Below are 19,136 nucleotides of genomic sequence, written 5' to 3'. Positions count from 1 at the left end.
CTTTGTTTCAGTCACCGCAGAACCTTAAAAACCATTACAGGCTCATGAAAAATAGTCTGAAATACAAAACAATTGCTATTCTGAAAATGAATAAATAGCCTATTGTTCTTGAGTGAAAACATCAGAAAATCTGGAACCATTTAAAGTTCATCTTTTTCCAGTCTTTCCTATTCAAAACTTATAAGCTTATTCAAGCTTACTTTTGCATCATATTGTCAATTTTTACTAAAATTTAATTGTAACAACCTCATTTTTTAAGGCATGACCTAGTTCTTTTGAATTCACAGGCTGGAGAAAATGGGTGAAAACAGACAGAAGATAATATATGTGGAAATACAGTTGGAAATACATGGCAATGCTTCACACATCTGATGGCTAATTTAAAAAGTGTTGAGAAGGGAATGGATTACAAAGTAATTTAAAAAAGAGGTTTTAATAAGGTATCTAGTGTAGGAGTTTTACTAGTTCTCTTTCAGAGCCAACATCACAACTCACGTCCACAGGCTTGCCATCGGAAGCTCGTGCAGCAATAACGGTCCTTCCACGAAGGTCCACAGCGTCCTTTTCATCTATATGCCGGCTTGCAATTAAATTACAATCCATATAGAGTGAAATGCCCCGGGACTGTACACCAATGCCAAGTTTATGCCACTGACGATCAAATAAAGGACGGAGTTCTCGATTTTTAAAAATGTAGTTCAACACATCTCCTTCAGCAGCTCGGAACATAAATTCCACCACTTTCTTTCCACCATCAATGACTATAGAAATCTGCAAAAATGCAAATTAGCTTTAAATGGTTTAAAACCAGTGCTCAAAATTACTAAAGCACACAAATAAAAAATCAGAGATGTATGTTAGGATAACTGAAGCACTTAGTAAAATGTTTTAGATGATACCTGAGTCCACCAGATTTGTTAATATAAAAGAACAACAAATTTCCAGCTACAAAAATCTTACAAATATGGGGTATTCTGGTGAATGTCATATGTTCCTTTCTTGAGAGAACATCTGAGAGTATATATTTATATGTGTGTATGTATGTATCTAAGTATATATATAAGGCTGTATGAGTAATTCAAGAATTAAATGTTACTTAATTTAAAAAGAATAAGAATAGGATCACTTCTCTTAGCATGGAAACTGAGATCAACTTCTTGAAACTTTGATGATTTGCATGGTGCAGAAAAAAATGCATTTTCATAAAGAACATACTTTTTCAGTTCATTTTATCTTTCTATCATAAAATTGTGACTGTATTAACAGATTACAAGGCCAGTGAAATAAAAAGCATTTCAGTGGATAGGTATAGAAATAAATACAAATGTAAGATGCCAATAAGTGAGGTTCATCTCCCCACCCTTAAGTCCCAGCACCTCCATCTTTCTGCCTAAATGCCATTCCTTCCATAAGTATTCTTAGGTTCCTGTTCTCTCTGCACTCCGTTTTGGGACGCTGTCCGTTCTGTGTTCTTGTAGTCCGCACCCAGCTCCGAGCTTACTCTACATTGCACCTGTCACACTCTGATTATACTCTAGTGCATTGTTCTCCTAGATGACATCTCCTTAGATCTTATGCTGCCCAAGAAAGGAATTACACTTTTTAGAATCTCTTATCTTTGTCATTAACTAGCATCCAGCATGGGTTCAATAACTTTTTACTGATGAAATTAATATTTATATCCTGGTTCTTCCTTCACTAAGGACTTTCAGAGGAAACAATGAACAGCTTTAAAAATAATACGTATCAGAAATGATAGAAAATAAACAAGTTATTGGTGAGAAGAACTTAGTATTAATGGAGTAGTTGTGAAAGAAGAGCCATTTGAGTACCTTTAGGTAAAATATGAATCTAGAGGTAAAAAGAAACAAAAAAAATAGTCCTGTCTCACCCACCACACTCTCATATTATAGATCTCAGCAAAATCATGCTAACTATGAAAATATCTGCATTTCCCTGCTGATGATTCCTCCAAAAGACTGTTTGGACACTAGATCAGCTTCCAAATTTGTGCACACTGTTCCAAGATTCACCTGGCATAGTCACGTAAGAGAAAACTAATCAGCACAACTCTGTGGCTCCTTACCTGTGGCAGATTCTGCAGGTTCAACACGTGCCACAGGAACCACCGTTCCTTTTTGGTGCTTCTGCGCACACGAAACACAGCCACTATGGCGTACTCGTCAGGAAGGCCTTTGGGAAATACCTTCCTGCGGGGAGGAACACACAGAACCATTGTGAGGAAACTGGAGATGCAAGGAAAGAAAATCTAGATATGAAGTTCTCTGCAACACAGTTTTCTCAGCCGTACTTTTCTCAATGAACTTATAACTCATGGTACATTTTTATAGTGATCTACCTACTGGATATATGGAAGCAGCCATACCTACATTACCTCTGGAGTTTTTATCTCTCCCTTTTTAGAAAGTTTCTGGTAAGGTACTGTTAAACTTTGGGTTGTGTAAGAGCCAGGGAGTAGGGCTAAACCACTGTGCAGTGATATTCCCTGACTCAGCATGATGCTGCAACAGAGGAGAACCTCATATTTCCCTGCTGTCTGGCAAACAAGAGATTTATAATGGAAATAAATAGTACCCCTCGGTTTTGTCCATAGGGAGAACCACAGAGCACACTGCTAACAATTAAATGTATATTTTCCAAAGAAGTTTTATCATACTAAATTCTTGCAAATGAGTTCCTAATACTGATTTTCTAGTATCCATTTAAGACTCATACTAAAAAGTAAAGAGGTTTTATCTTATTTTTCATTCCTACAAAAATATAACTAGCAAATTCTTTCTAGGTAGCAGAGAGAAAGCAAAAGACAATCCAAATATCTTTCTTCCTCAATCTTGTTTCAAAATACTGGTCTCACTGGCCCATGATGAAGCTCAGGGGGAAATTTTCAAACTGAACACATCTCATATGTAGACTTTCATAGGAAAACAAGGAGAAATACATTCCTCCCACCTGACTTTTAAATTTATCTGTATTATATGTAAAAACTCTGCAAAATAGGAATCATGCTTTTCTTTTAAAAAATCATGAGGAATAGTAGATAAGAATTCTCTTAAAGAATAACATAGTCACAAGTTGTTTATATAAATATAACATTGTACATTGAAATCGTAACTACTAACTTTAAACATTACACAAAGCACTACTGAAACTAACGACCACCTACTGAAACTGACAAGCAAACTGTCATGGAGCATTCTGAATTTTGGTTTTACCCTTTGTGTTGGAAACAAAGTCATATATGGTAGGGAAATCAGGGAAAAATAAGAAAACAGCTGCACAGACCCAAAGTTCTTACCCACTGGTTAAACACAAACACATATTTATACATATACATGTATATATATATATAGCTTTATCTTTTTGACAATTTACCTAAGAAGGAGACAACTGACTTTATTGCATCTACATTATTATTTCCCCTCTTAAGTGAGCAAGTGATTAATGAATGATTTTTTTATTCCATCACAATTAAACAAAGTTTCTAAGATGGAGTTTTCTCTATAAAGTTACCATTAGTTTTAAATGTTTATTTAAAAAACTTATACATTTTAAACATTGTGAGCTCATGACCTGAACTGAAATCAAGAGTTGGTTGCTTAACCGACTGAACCACCCATGCACCTCTGTCAAGTCACCATTATTAAACTGAATTTCACAATGACCCATTACTGACCCATGTAAGTAACATTGTTCATTTAAAAACAAACAAAATGTGTACTCTGCTTCCTATCTGACTCTGGCCTCTTTTCTGAGTCACACTGAGTAGTGAGCTGCTTCAGGTGTATCTTCAGGAGTCAGCACCATGGTAGAAGATATCAAGACCCAAATCAAGAATTATCAGACCGCCCCTTTTGACAGCCACCTCCCCAACCAGAAGCAGACCAGGAACTGCTGGCAGAACTTCCTGCCTTTCCACTGTTGTGAGAAGTGGAATGACTGCTCACGGGGGTGATGTTTCCATGTGCGAATAGTATTGGGTGTGAGTACAAAGTCCCTCTGCCTCATACCCTGGGTGTCACCCTGGGATGATGGCCTGCCAGAAGGCGCGTTTCCTGGGAGGATCTGAACTGGCTCCACCCGCCTCTCCCTGGTCCTCCATCCTTCTCCAAGGATGGTGAAGGGGGACCTGGGTACATGTTGATCCCCATCCTGTGTTCCTGGATCATGGCTTACCTAATAATAAATACTCATTGGAAAAGTGAAGACTGTGTATGTGTGTAAAAGAGCCATATGATCAGGTAAGAAGCCTGGGTGAAAAATTACTTTGACCATTAAGAAGGGCCTCAGGGTAACTGTTTTTCTGGCTTTGTTTTATGTTATTAAACTGACCACCTTCTCTATACCAGAGTCTTTTAACAAAATAGCCTCAAGCTCCTGTATGTGCTAAAATTTATTTGTATATTCTCTTCTATTACCTATAAAACTTCAAAGAAATTTTCTTATGTAATTTCAGAACCACGTAAAAATTGTCTAAGAAAAACTACTGTGGGGGCACCTGGATGGCTCAGTCAGTTAAGCGTTCGACTTCAGCTCAAGTCATGATCTCGCAGTTCATGGGTTCGGGTCATTAGGCTCTGTGCTGACAGCTCAAAGCCTGGAGCCTGTCTTCAGATTCTGTTTCTTCCTCTCTCTCTGACCCTCCCCTGCTCATGCTGTCTCTTTGTGTCTCTCAAAAATAAATAAAAAACATTAAAAAAAAAAAACCTCCTGCATATAAATAAATAAATAAATAAATAAATAACAAAACAATGGGCCTTTAACATCTGCCATTTCTCTTTGAGATCACCTATAAACCTGAAGGAGAGCACAGATAGAGGTGAGAGGTGATACCAAATCATAAGCTTCCAAGGAAAAATTTTGAACTAGTTAGTTGCATCCAAAATTTTAAAAAGGAAACCTAAGTATACCTGGGTTGCTCAATCTGTTAAGCATCTGACTCTTGATTTAGGCCCAGGTCATAATCTCATGGTTCAAGAGTTCAAGCCCCATGTCAGGCAGCATGGAACCTGCTTGGGATTCTCTGTGTCCCTCTCTCTCTGCCCCTCCCCTACTCACTCTCTATCCCTCTCACCTTCCCTCAGAATAAATAAATATTTTTTTTAAAAAAGCCTCAATCCACACAGCAGATCCCCACCCAACCCCTACATGCAGAAACTTGTGTCTCTACCTGTCTTCTAATTTCCTGCCTCCTTTATCCCATTCTCTACCTTCACGGTTTTAGGATCATATCTTTATTTCAAATGTTCTGGAATTTGACAATACTATTTCCTGGGATCTTTCCTTCCATTTTTTGTATTGAACACATCTTCCAATATGAGCTATACATCACTGAAAAAAAATTGTAAGTTCTATTCTTTTCTTCATATAATAGTCCCTTATTCCCTTTTTTAGGAACTCCCTTTTTAGACAACTATTTAACACCTATGTCAATGATGTAGTTTTCTTACCCTTTCTCTTATATTTTTTTCACCTCCTTATTTATTCTACTTTCTGGGATATGTCGCTGATTTATTTTCTAATCCATCTGTTCAACACCAATGTTTATTATTTTCTTATTTCAAAGATGCACTTTTGTTCTTCTTTTTAAAATATTCTGAATGCAATATTTTATTTTTTTAAATATTTTTAATGTTTTATTTATTTTTGAGACAGAGAGACAGAACATGAGAGGGGGAGGGGCAGAGAGAGAGGGAGACACAGAATCTGAAGCAGGCTCCAGGCTCTGAACTGTCAGCAAAGAGCCTGATGTAGGGGCTTGAACCCAAAAACCATGAGATCATGACCTGAGCCAAAGTCGGACGCTTAACCAATTGAGCCACCCAGGTGCCCCATGAATGCAATACTTAAACCTCTGGTGTAATCGATTAGGTGGGCTTTTAAATGTTTATCTCTGCATCCTTGAATATCTTCATTTCATCCTGGTTAGCTTTTCCTGTTTGATAGTTTGGACTCTCTCTTCCAATGTTGGAAACTACAGTCTAGTTTCTGATCATTTTTTTATAATCCATATATATTTAAGGATGAAGCATTTAACTTTGATGGCAACCTTCCTGTATGCTGTGGCATGGCGTGTCGGTGAACAACTTCACTACAGAGCATGATCAGCTGGCTGATTTCACTGAGAGTCCCTCAAACGTGAGTGTAGAAACATTAGTTCTCTAGAGACATTCAGTTTCTCCAAAGAAGAATCTACTTCCCACTTGGTAAAAAAGTATTTATCTGGATTCAGGCATTCTAGAAGCAGGAGGGTATTTAAGGGTCTACAGTTCACTACAGAACTGTGCTCCATTGCTGTGTTTGGTGTCATGCCTCCTCTCTGCCTTCACTATCCTGCCTACCTTTCATTTCTGGAGGCTCTCTGGCTCAATTTCTCTCAATAATAAACCTAATAAATATCTCACCTTTTGTCTGGTTGGCTGAGGAGAGGGGAGGCACACTACACACACACACACACACACACACACACATGCCCCTCATCAGTTTCTGCAGAGGCTGGTAGCCTCTAGTGATACACCTCTCAGGTGTCCACTGAGGTAAAATGGCCCACATCTCACTAGTATCTACAGCCCAGCAATATGTTAGGTTCTAACATCTTCCAACTGCTTTTTGTCTTTAAGAATATATTGTAGTCTTTCTTTCTCTTTAGCTCCATCTACCTTTCTATGGTCGTTTTTGTATTTTCCAAATCCACAAACATGGAATACCTTCCCATTAGTTTGTGTTGTCTTCAATCTCATCAATGTTTCATAGTTTTCAGAGTTCATGTCTTTCATCTTCAACCTCTTCTTTCAAATCTTCAACCTCTCCCACTCCAATGCTCCCTTTATCTTAGTTTACAAACATATGCATATCTTCTCCCTGCTACAAAACAAACCTCCTCCAACCTTGCTTCCCCATTATATTACCCTCTTATCTATCCACCAACCTTCTTACATGAATACGCTGCATGTCTACATTGTTACTATCCATTTAGTCCTTAATACCTCCTGTGTTCTAAAAGCATTCCTGAGGCACCTGGGTGGCTCAGTCGGTTAAGCATCTGACTTTGGCTCAGGTCATGATCTTACAGTTCATGAGTTCCGGCCCTGCATCCAACTCTGTGCTGACAGCTCAGAGCCTGGAGCCTGCTTCAGATTCTGTGTCTCCCTCTCACTCTGCCTCTCCCCCACTTTCAAAAGTAAACAAATATTTAAAAGCATTCCTAATCAGGGGCACCTGGCTGGCTCAGTCATCAGAGTATGTGACTCTTTGACCTTGGGAATTCAAGCCTCATGTTGGTGTAGAGATTACTTAAAAATATATATATTTACAAAAATAAAATAAAAATAAAAATAAATAAAAGCATTCCCAATCAGTTAATCCACTGACCTCTTCTCAAGTCTCCACTCCCCTCAATCCTTCTGAACATTTTAATACTAATGACATCCTTTCTTCATTGATATAAACCAAGGGTCTCAACCACAAAACTACAGGGCCCAACCAGGAAACTAGAATATAAGCCTCCTGAGGTTTTTCATCTATCCTATTCACCCTTTTGTTCCCAGTATCCTTGTGCCTGCACAAGGTAGGCACTCAACAAATTTAAATGAATCAATTAATGAAATTAACTCAGATATAAGCAATCTAAAAAACCACTACAAAACAAAACCACCTAGCCCTCTCAATATAGCTTTGGTTTTTCCATCCCAGATATAAATATGCATGTAAGAAAATTTCACTTCCCCCTTAAGACTTTTATTAAAGAGGCACCCGGATGGCTCAGTCAGTTAAGTGTCCAACTCTTAGGGTTTTCTTTAAATTTTTTTTTACATTTATTTATTATTGAGAAACAGAGAGAGACAGAGAACGAATGGGGTAAGGGGCAGAGAGAGGAGACACAGAATCTGAAGCAGCCTCCAGGCTCTAAGCAAGCTGTCAGCATAGAACCTGACGCCAGGCCCAAACCCACCAGTGAGATCATGGCCTGAGCCGAAGTCAGTCACTCAACCGACTGAGCCATCCAGGTGCCCCTCCACTCTTGGTTTTGACTCAGGTCATGATCTCACAGTTTCCTGAATTTGAGCCCCTTGGGCCTTGTTTGGGATTCTCTCTCCCTCGCCCTCTGCCCCTCCCCCACTAATGCTGTCTTTGTCTTTCTCAAAACAAATAAATAAAACAATTTTTTATTAAAAAACAAGAGGGGGAAAGTGAGTTAATAACAGCAATGGACACTCATCTTTATGCAGAGGACACACATGTGGACTGAGGGAAACTAAGAACCCAACCCATCTCCAGGCAGCAGCTGCTATTTAGCTCCAGCCAATTGCTGCCATCCAGGAGTGTGGGCCCAGTGTTTCCAGATCATCGCATTGTTCAAGAGAAGCCAAACACCTAGATATTTTATCTGAAAAGTCCAGAGTTTTCATTTTGGCAATCAACTCAGATTTTTCATAAAAATGCTGTCCAGACCAACACTGTGCAAACAAAGCAAAAGTAACAACTACTTATGTTGGCATGCTTGATGGTGTGACAAAGCAAAAAAACTAATGAAAACACCTTCCTCCTCACTATTTAGGATTTTAGACATAAAGACACCTATCATATTTCTTCACATGATTGCAAGCTTTTTGAAGGCAAGGACAGCATTTAATCATCTCTGTATCATTCAGAAGCCCAAGTGCAATGGCAATAAGGCACTCTATAACTATTTGTTAAATAAAAGCATGATCTAGCAAATGAAACAGATAAAGACAAACTTACTTTTGATATAATTATTTAATAGTTCAAGAAACAAAATATAATTATTTTCAATATTTATAATCTAATTCAAAAATTGAAAATAAATCCCATGAAAGGCTTCTTCTGTGATAAAAAATAATAAAAACAAAATATTATTAATATTAATATATAATACAATATATAAGAAATATAGTCTTAAAATAATACATTGAAATAAATTTATGTTTGGAGGAAAACTGATTTTTTTTCTTAGCCTAAGTTTATAATGGATAAAAATCTTTATATAATTACTGCATTTTCCTTTCAGAAATTCATGTTGTACTTTCAAGGCCAAAAATGATTTTGCTTGCCAAACTGTAAATTTTGAAGAAAAAGTTCTGTATTTTAAAAATAATACATTACAAAATATATCATCTCTTACAGACTATGTTTCTTGTTTATACCACACAAGCACACTTAATGTGACACAGAATAATTTCTTTTGGTGTTGCCAAAGTTTCTATTATAAAAGAGGCCATATTGGATTACTGGTCTGTTACCAGAGAGATATAATGACAGCTTGTTATGTGTAAGATATCCATGGTTGAATATTTTTGAATGAGTGTAATTTCCTATAAGAAATCCTATCTACTGCTTATTCAGTTAAATTGTCATTAAGAAAAATATTGTTGATCCTAACTTACCAAACTCATTCATATGTGTATATATGAATATATATATATATATATTGGACTAGAAATTCTCACCAGGATATTTTCTATCTTCCCTCATATACATTGTATGCAATTCAATGCTGTAAATGGAAAATTCATCCACATATTATTAACCTACATTTGAAGAGCTCAAAGTTTAGTGAAATTTAAGTGTAATTAATCCTTTATTTCCCACTGTCTACTTATGTTCACATTAATGAAAGCCACCTGAATATTCATTGACAGGTAAGAGCAGAGATATACCAAATTAACAAAATGTTTGATCTAAAATCAATTTTAAAAAATGTGAATAATTCAAAGTCACTGAGAACCAAACTAAAGTTAGTCCAAATCATCCAAAGGTCCCAAAGAGAATCTGCTGCCTGTAGAGTCCTCTACACTAACCCTCAGAGAGCTAGTTCTAGATATAATCTGGAGTGTCCCTCAAGCCTCATATTCACATATTTTAGACTCCTCTGAGCCTGTAATTTATTTCAATGCTGGAAAAAATCTAAAATGTAGTTTTCACCGTCTCTGTGATGTTCTCTACGTATAGCAGCCCTCTGTTCAATCATTAAGTGGAAAGAAATGCTATTAAACTCTAGGAGAAGTGGCAGAGAATCAAAAATGGGGCTCCTTATAATAGTCATCTATGGAAGAAGGCAACGTCCAGATCTGAGAACCAGTGAGATTTGATCCCACTAAAAATTTGATTTCATAAAGTTCTTAACATTATAAATCTTCCCTCTTACTGTTAAAGTTAAGAGACATTGTAAATATTTTCTTCTTTATATTTTCTTTACTTCCTCAATTTTTACAATGAGTATAAATTGTATTAATGATCATTTGTAAAAAAAATTTACTATTTTCAGTATAGGAAAAAATAACACTATTCTTTAAAGTTACCATAAATTAATCTGATATTCTCATATCAGAGATGAGGGAGAATAATAATAACAAAGATTATTTTTCCTATTATGGGAGGTAAAAAGTCATAGAAGTCTATAACTCCCAACTTAAAGCCTTCAGAATGGTTTAGTCACTAAGGCATTAAGATGAAAGAAACTCCAAATGAAAATATACTTTTTCATGATTTGGCTATTGTTGACAGTGCTGCTATGAACATTGGGGTACATGTGCTCCTATGCATCAGCACTTCTGTATCCCTAGCAGTGCTATTGCTGGGTCATAGGGGAGTTCTACGGATAGTTTTTTGAGGAACCTCCACACTGTTTTCCAGAGCGGCTGCACCAGTTTACATTCCCACCTATCACAGAAAGAGCCTAAATGTCCATCACCTGATGAATGGATCAAGATATGGTGTGTATATATATATATACTCACACACAATGGAGTATTACATGGCAGTGAGAAAGAATGAAATATGGCCATTTGTAGCAAAGTGGATGGACCTCGAGGGTGTCATGCTAAGCAAAATAAATCAGGCAGAGAAGGACTGATACCATATGTTTGCACTCATAGGTCTAACAGGAGAAACCTAGTGGAGGACCAGGGGGAGGGGAAGGGGGAAAGAGAGTTGAGGAGAGAGAGGGATACAAAATCTGAGAGACTATTGAATACTGAAAACGAACTGAGGGTTGAAGGGGAAGGGGTAGGAGGTAGGGAGGTGGTAGTAATGGAGGATGGTACTTGTGGGGAAGAGTACTGGGTGTTATATGGAAATCAATTTGACAATAAACTATTAAAAAATAAATAAATAAAACAATAACATCAGGCAAAAAAAAAAAGAAAAGAAAATATACTTTTCCCAGTATTTTCTCCATTTACTTCAAACAGAAATCTAACTACAAAGGACTAATACCTATACTCATGAAGTTGGATAAGTATTAACTTCTTATTTAATATAAAGGAATTCACTGTACTGCACTTTAATAATGGGTTGTATTTGTCTAAATAGCCTGCAGCCCACATTCTCTGGATTTTGTTTCTTACTTGATTAATAAAAACTCCTATCCTAATCAGAATCTATTTAAAATCTTTAAGAAATATAAATAAAATGATGATGTCTAAAAGGTATGTATATTACAGAAAAGATCTTGGCATGAAATGGAGGAAACATTTAATCATTCTGTATACGTGTACTTGTTACTAAATATGATTCTACATCAACTGCCTTTTGTATACATGGTATGAACACAGAGATTCTCCTCCTTAACTATGAAGTACTTTCACTGACAAGCCAAAACACCTAATACTCTACTGTTAGAGTTTTCTTCCTCTTTGGAAAGTACATGTGTTTATTAAACATAAGCTCTGTTACCACTAAAATAGTTCCTAGAAACTGGTCGTGCAATATTAACAAATTGTCTAATGATTAGTTCTCACCTCAGAAAGCGTAGAACGGAGATCTATGGGGATTATGATGAAGCAAAGAAGTTAACAGAGAAGCTATAGAAAGGAAGGAATAAATCCAGAACAGGAAATGTCCCTAAGTTAGAAAATGAAATGTCATAATCTTGAGCCCTGGGCAACACAAGCATCACCTTCAGGTACTGGGAGTTTTGGAAGAAAGTTCCAAAAAGAAAGGTAATGCCAAAGGGGAGATGCAACCAAGATAAAACTTGACTATTTTCCTTTCTGTTGATTTCTGTTGATTCCTAACAACACATCACTTAAGGTACAAGAATTTCATATCTCAATAAAAGGCATGTCCATTCACCCAGATTTCCAGCCTAAAAGTCATTCTTGACTCTTGCCTTTCTTTTATTTTCCAACACCCCATCCAACCATCAGCAAGCCTTACTCTTTCTACCATCAAAATAGATTCTGACTCTGTCACTTCTCTTCAGCTCCACTATCATTCACTACTTCAAGCTGCCACCTTCTCACCCCAGGACCCCTGTGATGGTGTCCTAATTGTTCTCTTTCCCCTAAATTACAGTCTAGTCCCCACATAGAAGCTAGGTTGAGCTATTAAAATGTAAATCATACCATGTCCCTCCCTTACAGCCCTCCTACAGTGTCTATGATTCCTTGTACATGGCTCACAAGGCTTCAACTGTTCTGACTCCTGCTTCTTCTAACACGTCATCTACTATTCCAGTCTCTATGTGGCACTCATACTCCAGTCACAGTGACTTGAATTTTGTTCCTTAAGCACATCAGGCTCATTGAGGTCTTAGGCCTATGTACTTCCTGTTTTCTCTCCTGAAGGGTCATTCCCAGTTGTCACCTAGATGACTTTCTCCTCACTATGCAGCTCTTGGCTCTAACGTCACTTCTTTTGGAAGGTCTACAGCTGTTCTCAACTCAGTTACTACCTAACATATTACCTTCTTTATTTTCTTCATAGGCTTATAACTACCCAATTTTTTTTTAATGTATTGGTTTACACACACATTTCCTGTCTCCAACCACTAGAATGTGATTTCCACGCAAATAGGCGCTCTGTCAGACTTGTTGCTCTAAATCAAGCTTTAGACAGATACTAATCTGGCATATAGAAAGCACAAATCAAAATGTGTTCCTTTCATGGACAATCCATAATGATCCCTGTGACCATCCTGGCAGGTGCCAAATACCTGTATTTGAATAGTGCCTTATAGTTAAGGCCTTTAAGACTATGCCACATCACATTCAGCAAAGAAACAGAAGAGGAAAAAAATTCAAGCTCTATATGATTTAAAGCAGATTAATCAAAAAGTCTGACACAAAATGAATACAGGAACAAACACAGTGTTCTTACTTTCAAAAAGAAACTTTAACTCTCTACAGGCTACAGCAAAACAGAACAGCTGCCCCAAGAAACTACACCAAAAGTGTCCTTCAGCAGACTTCCAGTGCTTGGAAATGTTTCAATTGTAAGAAGCCACACATAATAGTTTCCTGTAGTTCTATAGTCCCAAAGTTGAAAGAAACCTTAGGAGTGATTTAGATAAGCCATTTCATTTCATAAATGAGAAATTAAAGCCACAGAAGTTAAATAACTGCCCCACCATTACTCTGCCAGACAGAGGTCAGGATGGAACTTGAACTCGGAACTTCTAATTCCAAGGTCAGTTTTTTCCAGTATATCAAGTTGCCTGCATCCTCCGGGTTAAGAATAAAATTTCCCTCATCATTACTGACCTAACTTAAAAGTAATGTTTTGGGACTATAAAGGAGGAAGAAAACTAAGTTTTTTGAGTACTAGGTGAAGGGGAGGAATATAAACAAATATCAAACATTAGTATCAAGAAATGATTAGTTAAAAGGTTTACAATCATGATAATATTAATAACAGTAAATCATATTTAGGGCTCAGAGCAAAGCACTCATTATGACATTTGCACATCCTAAGTGACCAGGGAAGATTATTACAGTTCCTTCCCTAATCATATTTTGAGAACAGGTCAGGAAGTATTGCAAATTACAGAATAATATCTTTAAGATGGGGCTACAATATGTTGGGTTTAAGAAAGATATGCATATAACAGAAAGTGACAACCAATCAGGAATACTTTTTCTATATTCCTTAGAGATCATTTCTTAGAAAAATTTGGATTTTTCACCAAACATTTCTTTAAAAATGAGAGCAATTTTCAGGAAATGGTAACAATTATAGACTAGTATGTATACTAATAATTATGCAATGTGAAGAAAAGCATGAAGTGTTCTGATAAAAAGTGCCACTGTGTTTACCCTCCTGGTGAGAAAATATATTGGGATCTTAATACCTTAGGAAGATCATCAACAGAATGTAAACTGACTAAAAAGACAAGTAATTCTTCAAAATGTGAAAATAATGGCCATAAGTGTGACTTTTTCAAATGGTTATGGAAGGAGAACCCATAGCTCTGATCCTACATTAATGCTTTCCTGGCATGGGAATCAGTGGAGGTTTCTATCCCATTCATCCCCTGAGGCGTGAAGTCAATGCCAAACACAGCTATACACAAAGTTAACTTAATAAAGTTGAAGTGTCTGGTCTCTCAGGTGCAGAGGATGCCAGCTGAAAAAATAATGGACATTCCTAGCTGCCCAGTTAATGAGAAACCGATAAGTACCTTAAAAGGATAAACTCTGCTTTTTCATACTACCTTCTAGAAGAGGGGCATTGCAAGCAGGACCAAGTCAGGAAAAATCATAAAACGTAAAAATATAATTCACCCTTTTAAAGAACATTCAAATATTTATTGATAAAGTTGTTGTATGGGGAGATGGAATCAGGGAGTGGATCTCATTTATTTTCCATGACTGGGCTCTGGTGATTTGTTGTCAAGAAAAATAAAGACCATAATGAAGCTCATACATTTCTTTACTGCTTTGTATATTAAGTAATCAGCAATTTCACTGTACTACAAGTTCAGGTTGAAGTATTGTTCAGTATTCCTAGAAGGACCATAGTTTGTAATATGGCAAGTGACATCTCTGTCTCATGTATAGAAAAAAATGAAAGACAAAACCAAACTGCAGAATAAAAGAGGATTAGGAAGAAAAACACAAGACTGTCAGTTTGTTTTTTATTCTTTTACCTAACTAAATAATAAGCACTATGAAGCAAGAAGGAAAATGTTAAAACATAAAAAGAAAGAGAAATAAACTTTCATGATTTCAGTGCTCATAAACTGAAAAGCAAGAGGACATAATTATGCTAGAGATTTAATTTTGTATATGGTGTGCCAAAAATCAAGCATGATACACATTTGAACAGCAAAGTGTTTAAAAAGTTTAGTTACTAATTACAATGGTTCCAGAGGTAATTCTTCAACTAGCTCATAGCGCAAGGCTTGAAGCAAAGCCCTTTTTTTTCAAAAGTGCTATTTTGGTAGAGATGAAGTGAGTTTTCCAGGTCATATTTAGCAAGACCAACCTTTATTTACTTTTTTGCTTTTAAAATGAAATGGCTAAATGGAAAAAATCTATTTTTAAATATCAAGAACTGGCTTCCAAATTAATTCTTCCATTCTAAATAAGCGTGAGACAGAGTTTATGAAGAACTTCCGTATTTACAAGTATCAATGGGGCCTTTGACTTGCTGAATATCTTCCAGGAAGAGAAATATGATACAAGTTACATTTCCTGAGAGTGAAGTGAGAGATGCTTGGAGTTTATAGTAAGTCATTTCTTTCCCAGCTGACACCCACCATCACCTGTCACGTTACAAGCAATTTGGCCAGAAAGGCCTGGAGTGTTTATCTGAAATGGCTTCCTCCCAAGCTGGGTGGTGATGTTTGAGTTCCACAGCCACAGAGACTCTGAAATCTTACCCTTTTTGTGCTTGCTAGGTAGATTCAGACAGATTGTTAATGGGAAAACAAAGCTTCAATGACTCTCTAATAATCATGTGTCTGTTACAATTAGCACTTGTTCATCATGACATTGTTAATGACTTCCCATTGAAAACAAGCCTTTCTACTACATGACATCCAGATAACAGAAATGAAGGATGGACTAGAGAAGCTGTGCTTCAGGAAGGCTTTGAAAGTAACTTTTTCAGGTTTTCCATCCAAAAAAGAAAAAAAAAAAGAAAGTAAGAAATGCTGGGTCAAACCTCACCCCCAAGAGGTCCTCTGAAAACTGAAGTATCCTTCTTGAATCTGGGGGTTTGGCTTCTGCTTCAGGATTGTTTAGACCTCACTGAAATCTGTGATTTTCCCAGTGACATACATTCAGCTGCTTGAGTTCTTTCCCTCCTAGAATAAAATGCTATTGCTCTCACACTTTCACTTTATTTTAGACAGCTTTATTGAAGTATAACTATGGTACTCTGGTTTCTCCTCAGATCGTCAAAATTTTTCGCCTTTCACTTTATTTTTATCAATAAAGTTCAAGCCCCTAAGGCTGGCACAGAAGTCCTCTCAGAACAGCACCTCAGCCTGCCCTTTTGGCTTCCTCCACCCCACAGACACTCTCCCCACCTGTGTTCACTACCACGCTATGGGATTTCTTACCATTCTTCAAACTGCCTTGACCTTTAAATGATACTCCCTTTAACTACCGCATACTGGCCACCTCACTCACCTGGCAAATTTGTTCTTATGCTTCAAGCTTAAGATGATTCCCTCAAATTGATTTCATCTGTTCATCTCTTCATCTACATACATACATCTAAAGATTGCAACTATATTCCATAATAGCTAATTGTTAACATATCTATCTTCCCAAACAGAAATAACTCAATGCCAGGGAATTTATCCTTAAATCCTCAGTGCCTGGCACATAGTGAGTCTTCAATGTCATCTGGGAATCAAATGAAATACTTTGTTAGAATTTCCTCTTTCACTGCCATCAAAGCTGAACTGAGAAATAACAGGGAGTATATATTATAAACTATTTTTCTGTATACCTTATAAGAAAAGGGAATTTTATATTCTTATCATGGATAAATTAGAAGAGAGATAGAAATGTAAAGATAATAGGGAGGAATGTCTAATCCATATATCTATGAGCTTTTGAGTGCCATAGAAAAAAGAATGCCAAGAGCTGACTGGATTAATTTGTTAACTACATTGTGATGCTTTAAAGTGCCTTGGGCACGGCCTTGAGGTCCAGAGGACAGAGAGAGGATCACTGAACCCATGCCTTCACTCTCATGCCTTCCCCCATGCCACGCACGCACACACACACACACACACACACACACACACACACCCCACTTAGCTAAGTCACAGAGCAACTTGGGGACCTGAGGACTGAGGTTGAGAGGCCATGAGTAGGGGTTGGCCTGGGCCCAATGGAGTGGCATTTTCATGAAGAGGACTCCCAACAAAGACGGGATGATATGCAAAAACACGGAGATTAGTACACAAGGATAAGAGTGTACTTTCTTTTGAACATGAGCACATGTGCAACACTCTTGGGGCTCCCCAAAATAACAAGATGTGTTTTTATGAGGGGACTGAGGTTCCTCAGCTGTGCAGGTAGAGTAGGAATCATCACAATTTAGATGCTAATGTTAATATGACATCATTTGAACTGAATACTAATGAGACTTGGGAACATTTAGATTATCTGAGCCAGAATTAGATTAGCACTACACGAAAAGTATATTGGACTACAAAAAAAAAAAAAAAGGAAGAAAAAGAAGAAGGAATTTTGCCAGAGGACATCAGTGAGGGCTATATTTGAAGGTAGGGTGTGTACTGAACTTTCTAGGATACTAAGATTCAAATTGGTAAAAAAAAAAAAAATGGGCAGAATAGGACAGGTAGAGAAACACAGGTACAGAAAGGCAGTGTCGAGGGATACTTAGGTCAGGGATATTCAAGACAGGGCAGTGGAAACCAGTAACTTTGAAAGAAATCTCCATAGAGTTTAAGACGACCTTGTCACTGGAGCACCTGGGTGGCTCAATCAGTGATGCATCCAATTTCAGCTCAGGTCATGATCTTGCAGTTCCTGAGTTTGAGCCCCACACTGGGCTCATTGCTGTCAGCCTGTCAGCACAGAGCCTGCTTCAGAACCTCTGTCCCCCTTTTTCTACCCCTCCCCCACTTGTGCTATCCTAAAAAATAAATAAATGTTAAAAAAAAAAAAGAATTCCTGGTCAAATATGAGGGGGCTAAGGGATGTAGGAATGTATGAGGAAGTAAAAGTGGTCAGTAATATTATTCCTTTGGGAAGTTTGGGAGTAAAGGGATTGTCAAGGGGAAAAGTTTCTAGAACAGAGAAGGATTAAGTATATATTTGTAGACTAAGAGCCAGGATACTGTGGAGAGGGACACTGAAAACAGAAGGGCATAAGGGATCATGGGTGGATCAAGGTATTATAGGACGCTGACAAGGAGATTAAGAGCACAAGTGAAGGGGTTAACCTTTGAAACCAGGAGGGTCGCCTATAGAAAGGACAGCTGAAGCAGAAAAATTCTGAAGTAGAGAGCAGAAGTTGAGATGGTTCAAATAAGAGGAATACCTTGGGTACAAAACATCTGGTCAATTCAATCTCATATTTAACCAACCCGATGTGAATTCTACACTTCACTACCACACGTGTCCATATTAATTGAAATTTTCACTGACCTTGTGATTGCTTCTAAATTACATGGATATAGCCATGGTGAGAGGAATGATTAAAGTAAATTATTTGAATATATTACTTTCTAGCTTAAAATTATAAAACTTTCACCTAATCTGGCACAAACGTATTTTAGGAAATGTTAAGTGTTAACTAAAATGAGGCTATTAGGGTGCCTGGATGGCTCAGCCGATTAAGCGTCCAACTTTGGCTCAGGTCATGATCTCACGATTCATGACTTCAAGCCACATGTGGGGGCCAACAGCTCAGCACCTGGAGCCTGCTACAGATTCTGTGTCTCCCTCTCTTTCTGGCCATCTCTCTCTCTCTCTCTCTCTCAAAAATAAACATTTAAAAAATGTTTTGATGAGGCAATAGACAAGGTACACTAAGCTTATGTGAGTCACACAAAATAACATTAAGCAGCTTTTGGCTAACATGCTTATTTTCTGATTACCTTTCATGGTTAAGTTGAAGGAATTGAAATGATAATAAATTAATGGTTTATTAGCCAACACAATTATTCTTCCTTGATTGATGTACATTTCAAAGTTTATCATTGAAATCAAAAGAGTATTTCACTATCTGATTTTCTGCCTCAGAATGAAGATTAGACTATCTGATGCTATTTTATCAATCACAGATGGTCTGACCAATCTACAAAAAAAATCTGTGAGATTCTAATAAAGTTATTCTTAAGCACTAGTATAACAAACCATCATGCACTACTACAGTCAATTTTCTGCCTA

General features: G+C 37.2%; 1 protein-coding gene and 1 pseudogene across 1 annotated transcript in view; one reads left to right on the top strand and one right to left on the bottom strand.

The window, feature by feature from the left end:
- Positions 1-19,136, bottom strand: part of COL19A1 (collagen type XIX alpha 1 chain) — a 309,028-nt gene that overhangs the window by 257,196 nt on the left and 32,696 nt on the right. Inside the window, exons 5-6 of the mRNA XM_029943181.1 lie at positions 2,087-2,210; positions 496-771 (exon numbers count right to left, since the gene is read on the bottom strand). Of these exons, the coding sequence (XP_029799041.1) occupies positions 496-771; positions 2,087-2,210 (400 nt within the window). The remainder of the gene's footprint in view (positions 1-495; positions 772-2,086; positions 2,211-19,136) is intronic.
- Positions 3,824-4,087, top strand: LOC115296933 (annotated as a pseudogene).

Source organism: Suricata suricatta, chromosome 7, assembly GCF_006229205.1.
Source record: "Suricata suricatta isolate VVHF042 chromosome 7, meerkat_22Aug2017_6uvM2_HiC, whole genome shotgun sequence".
Classification (NCBI taxonomy): domain Eukaryota; kingdom Metazoa; phylum Chordata; class Mammalia; order Carnivora; family Herpestidae; genus Suricata; species Suricata suricatta.
This window is presented reverse-complemented; position numbering and strand designations above follow the sequence as displayed.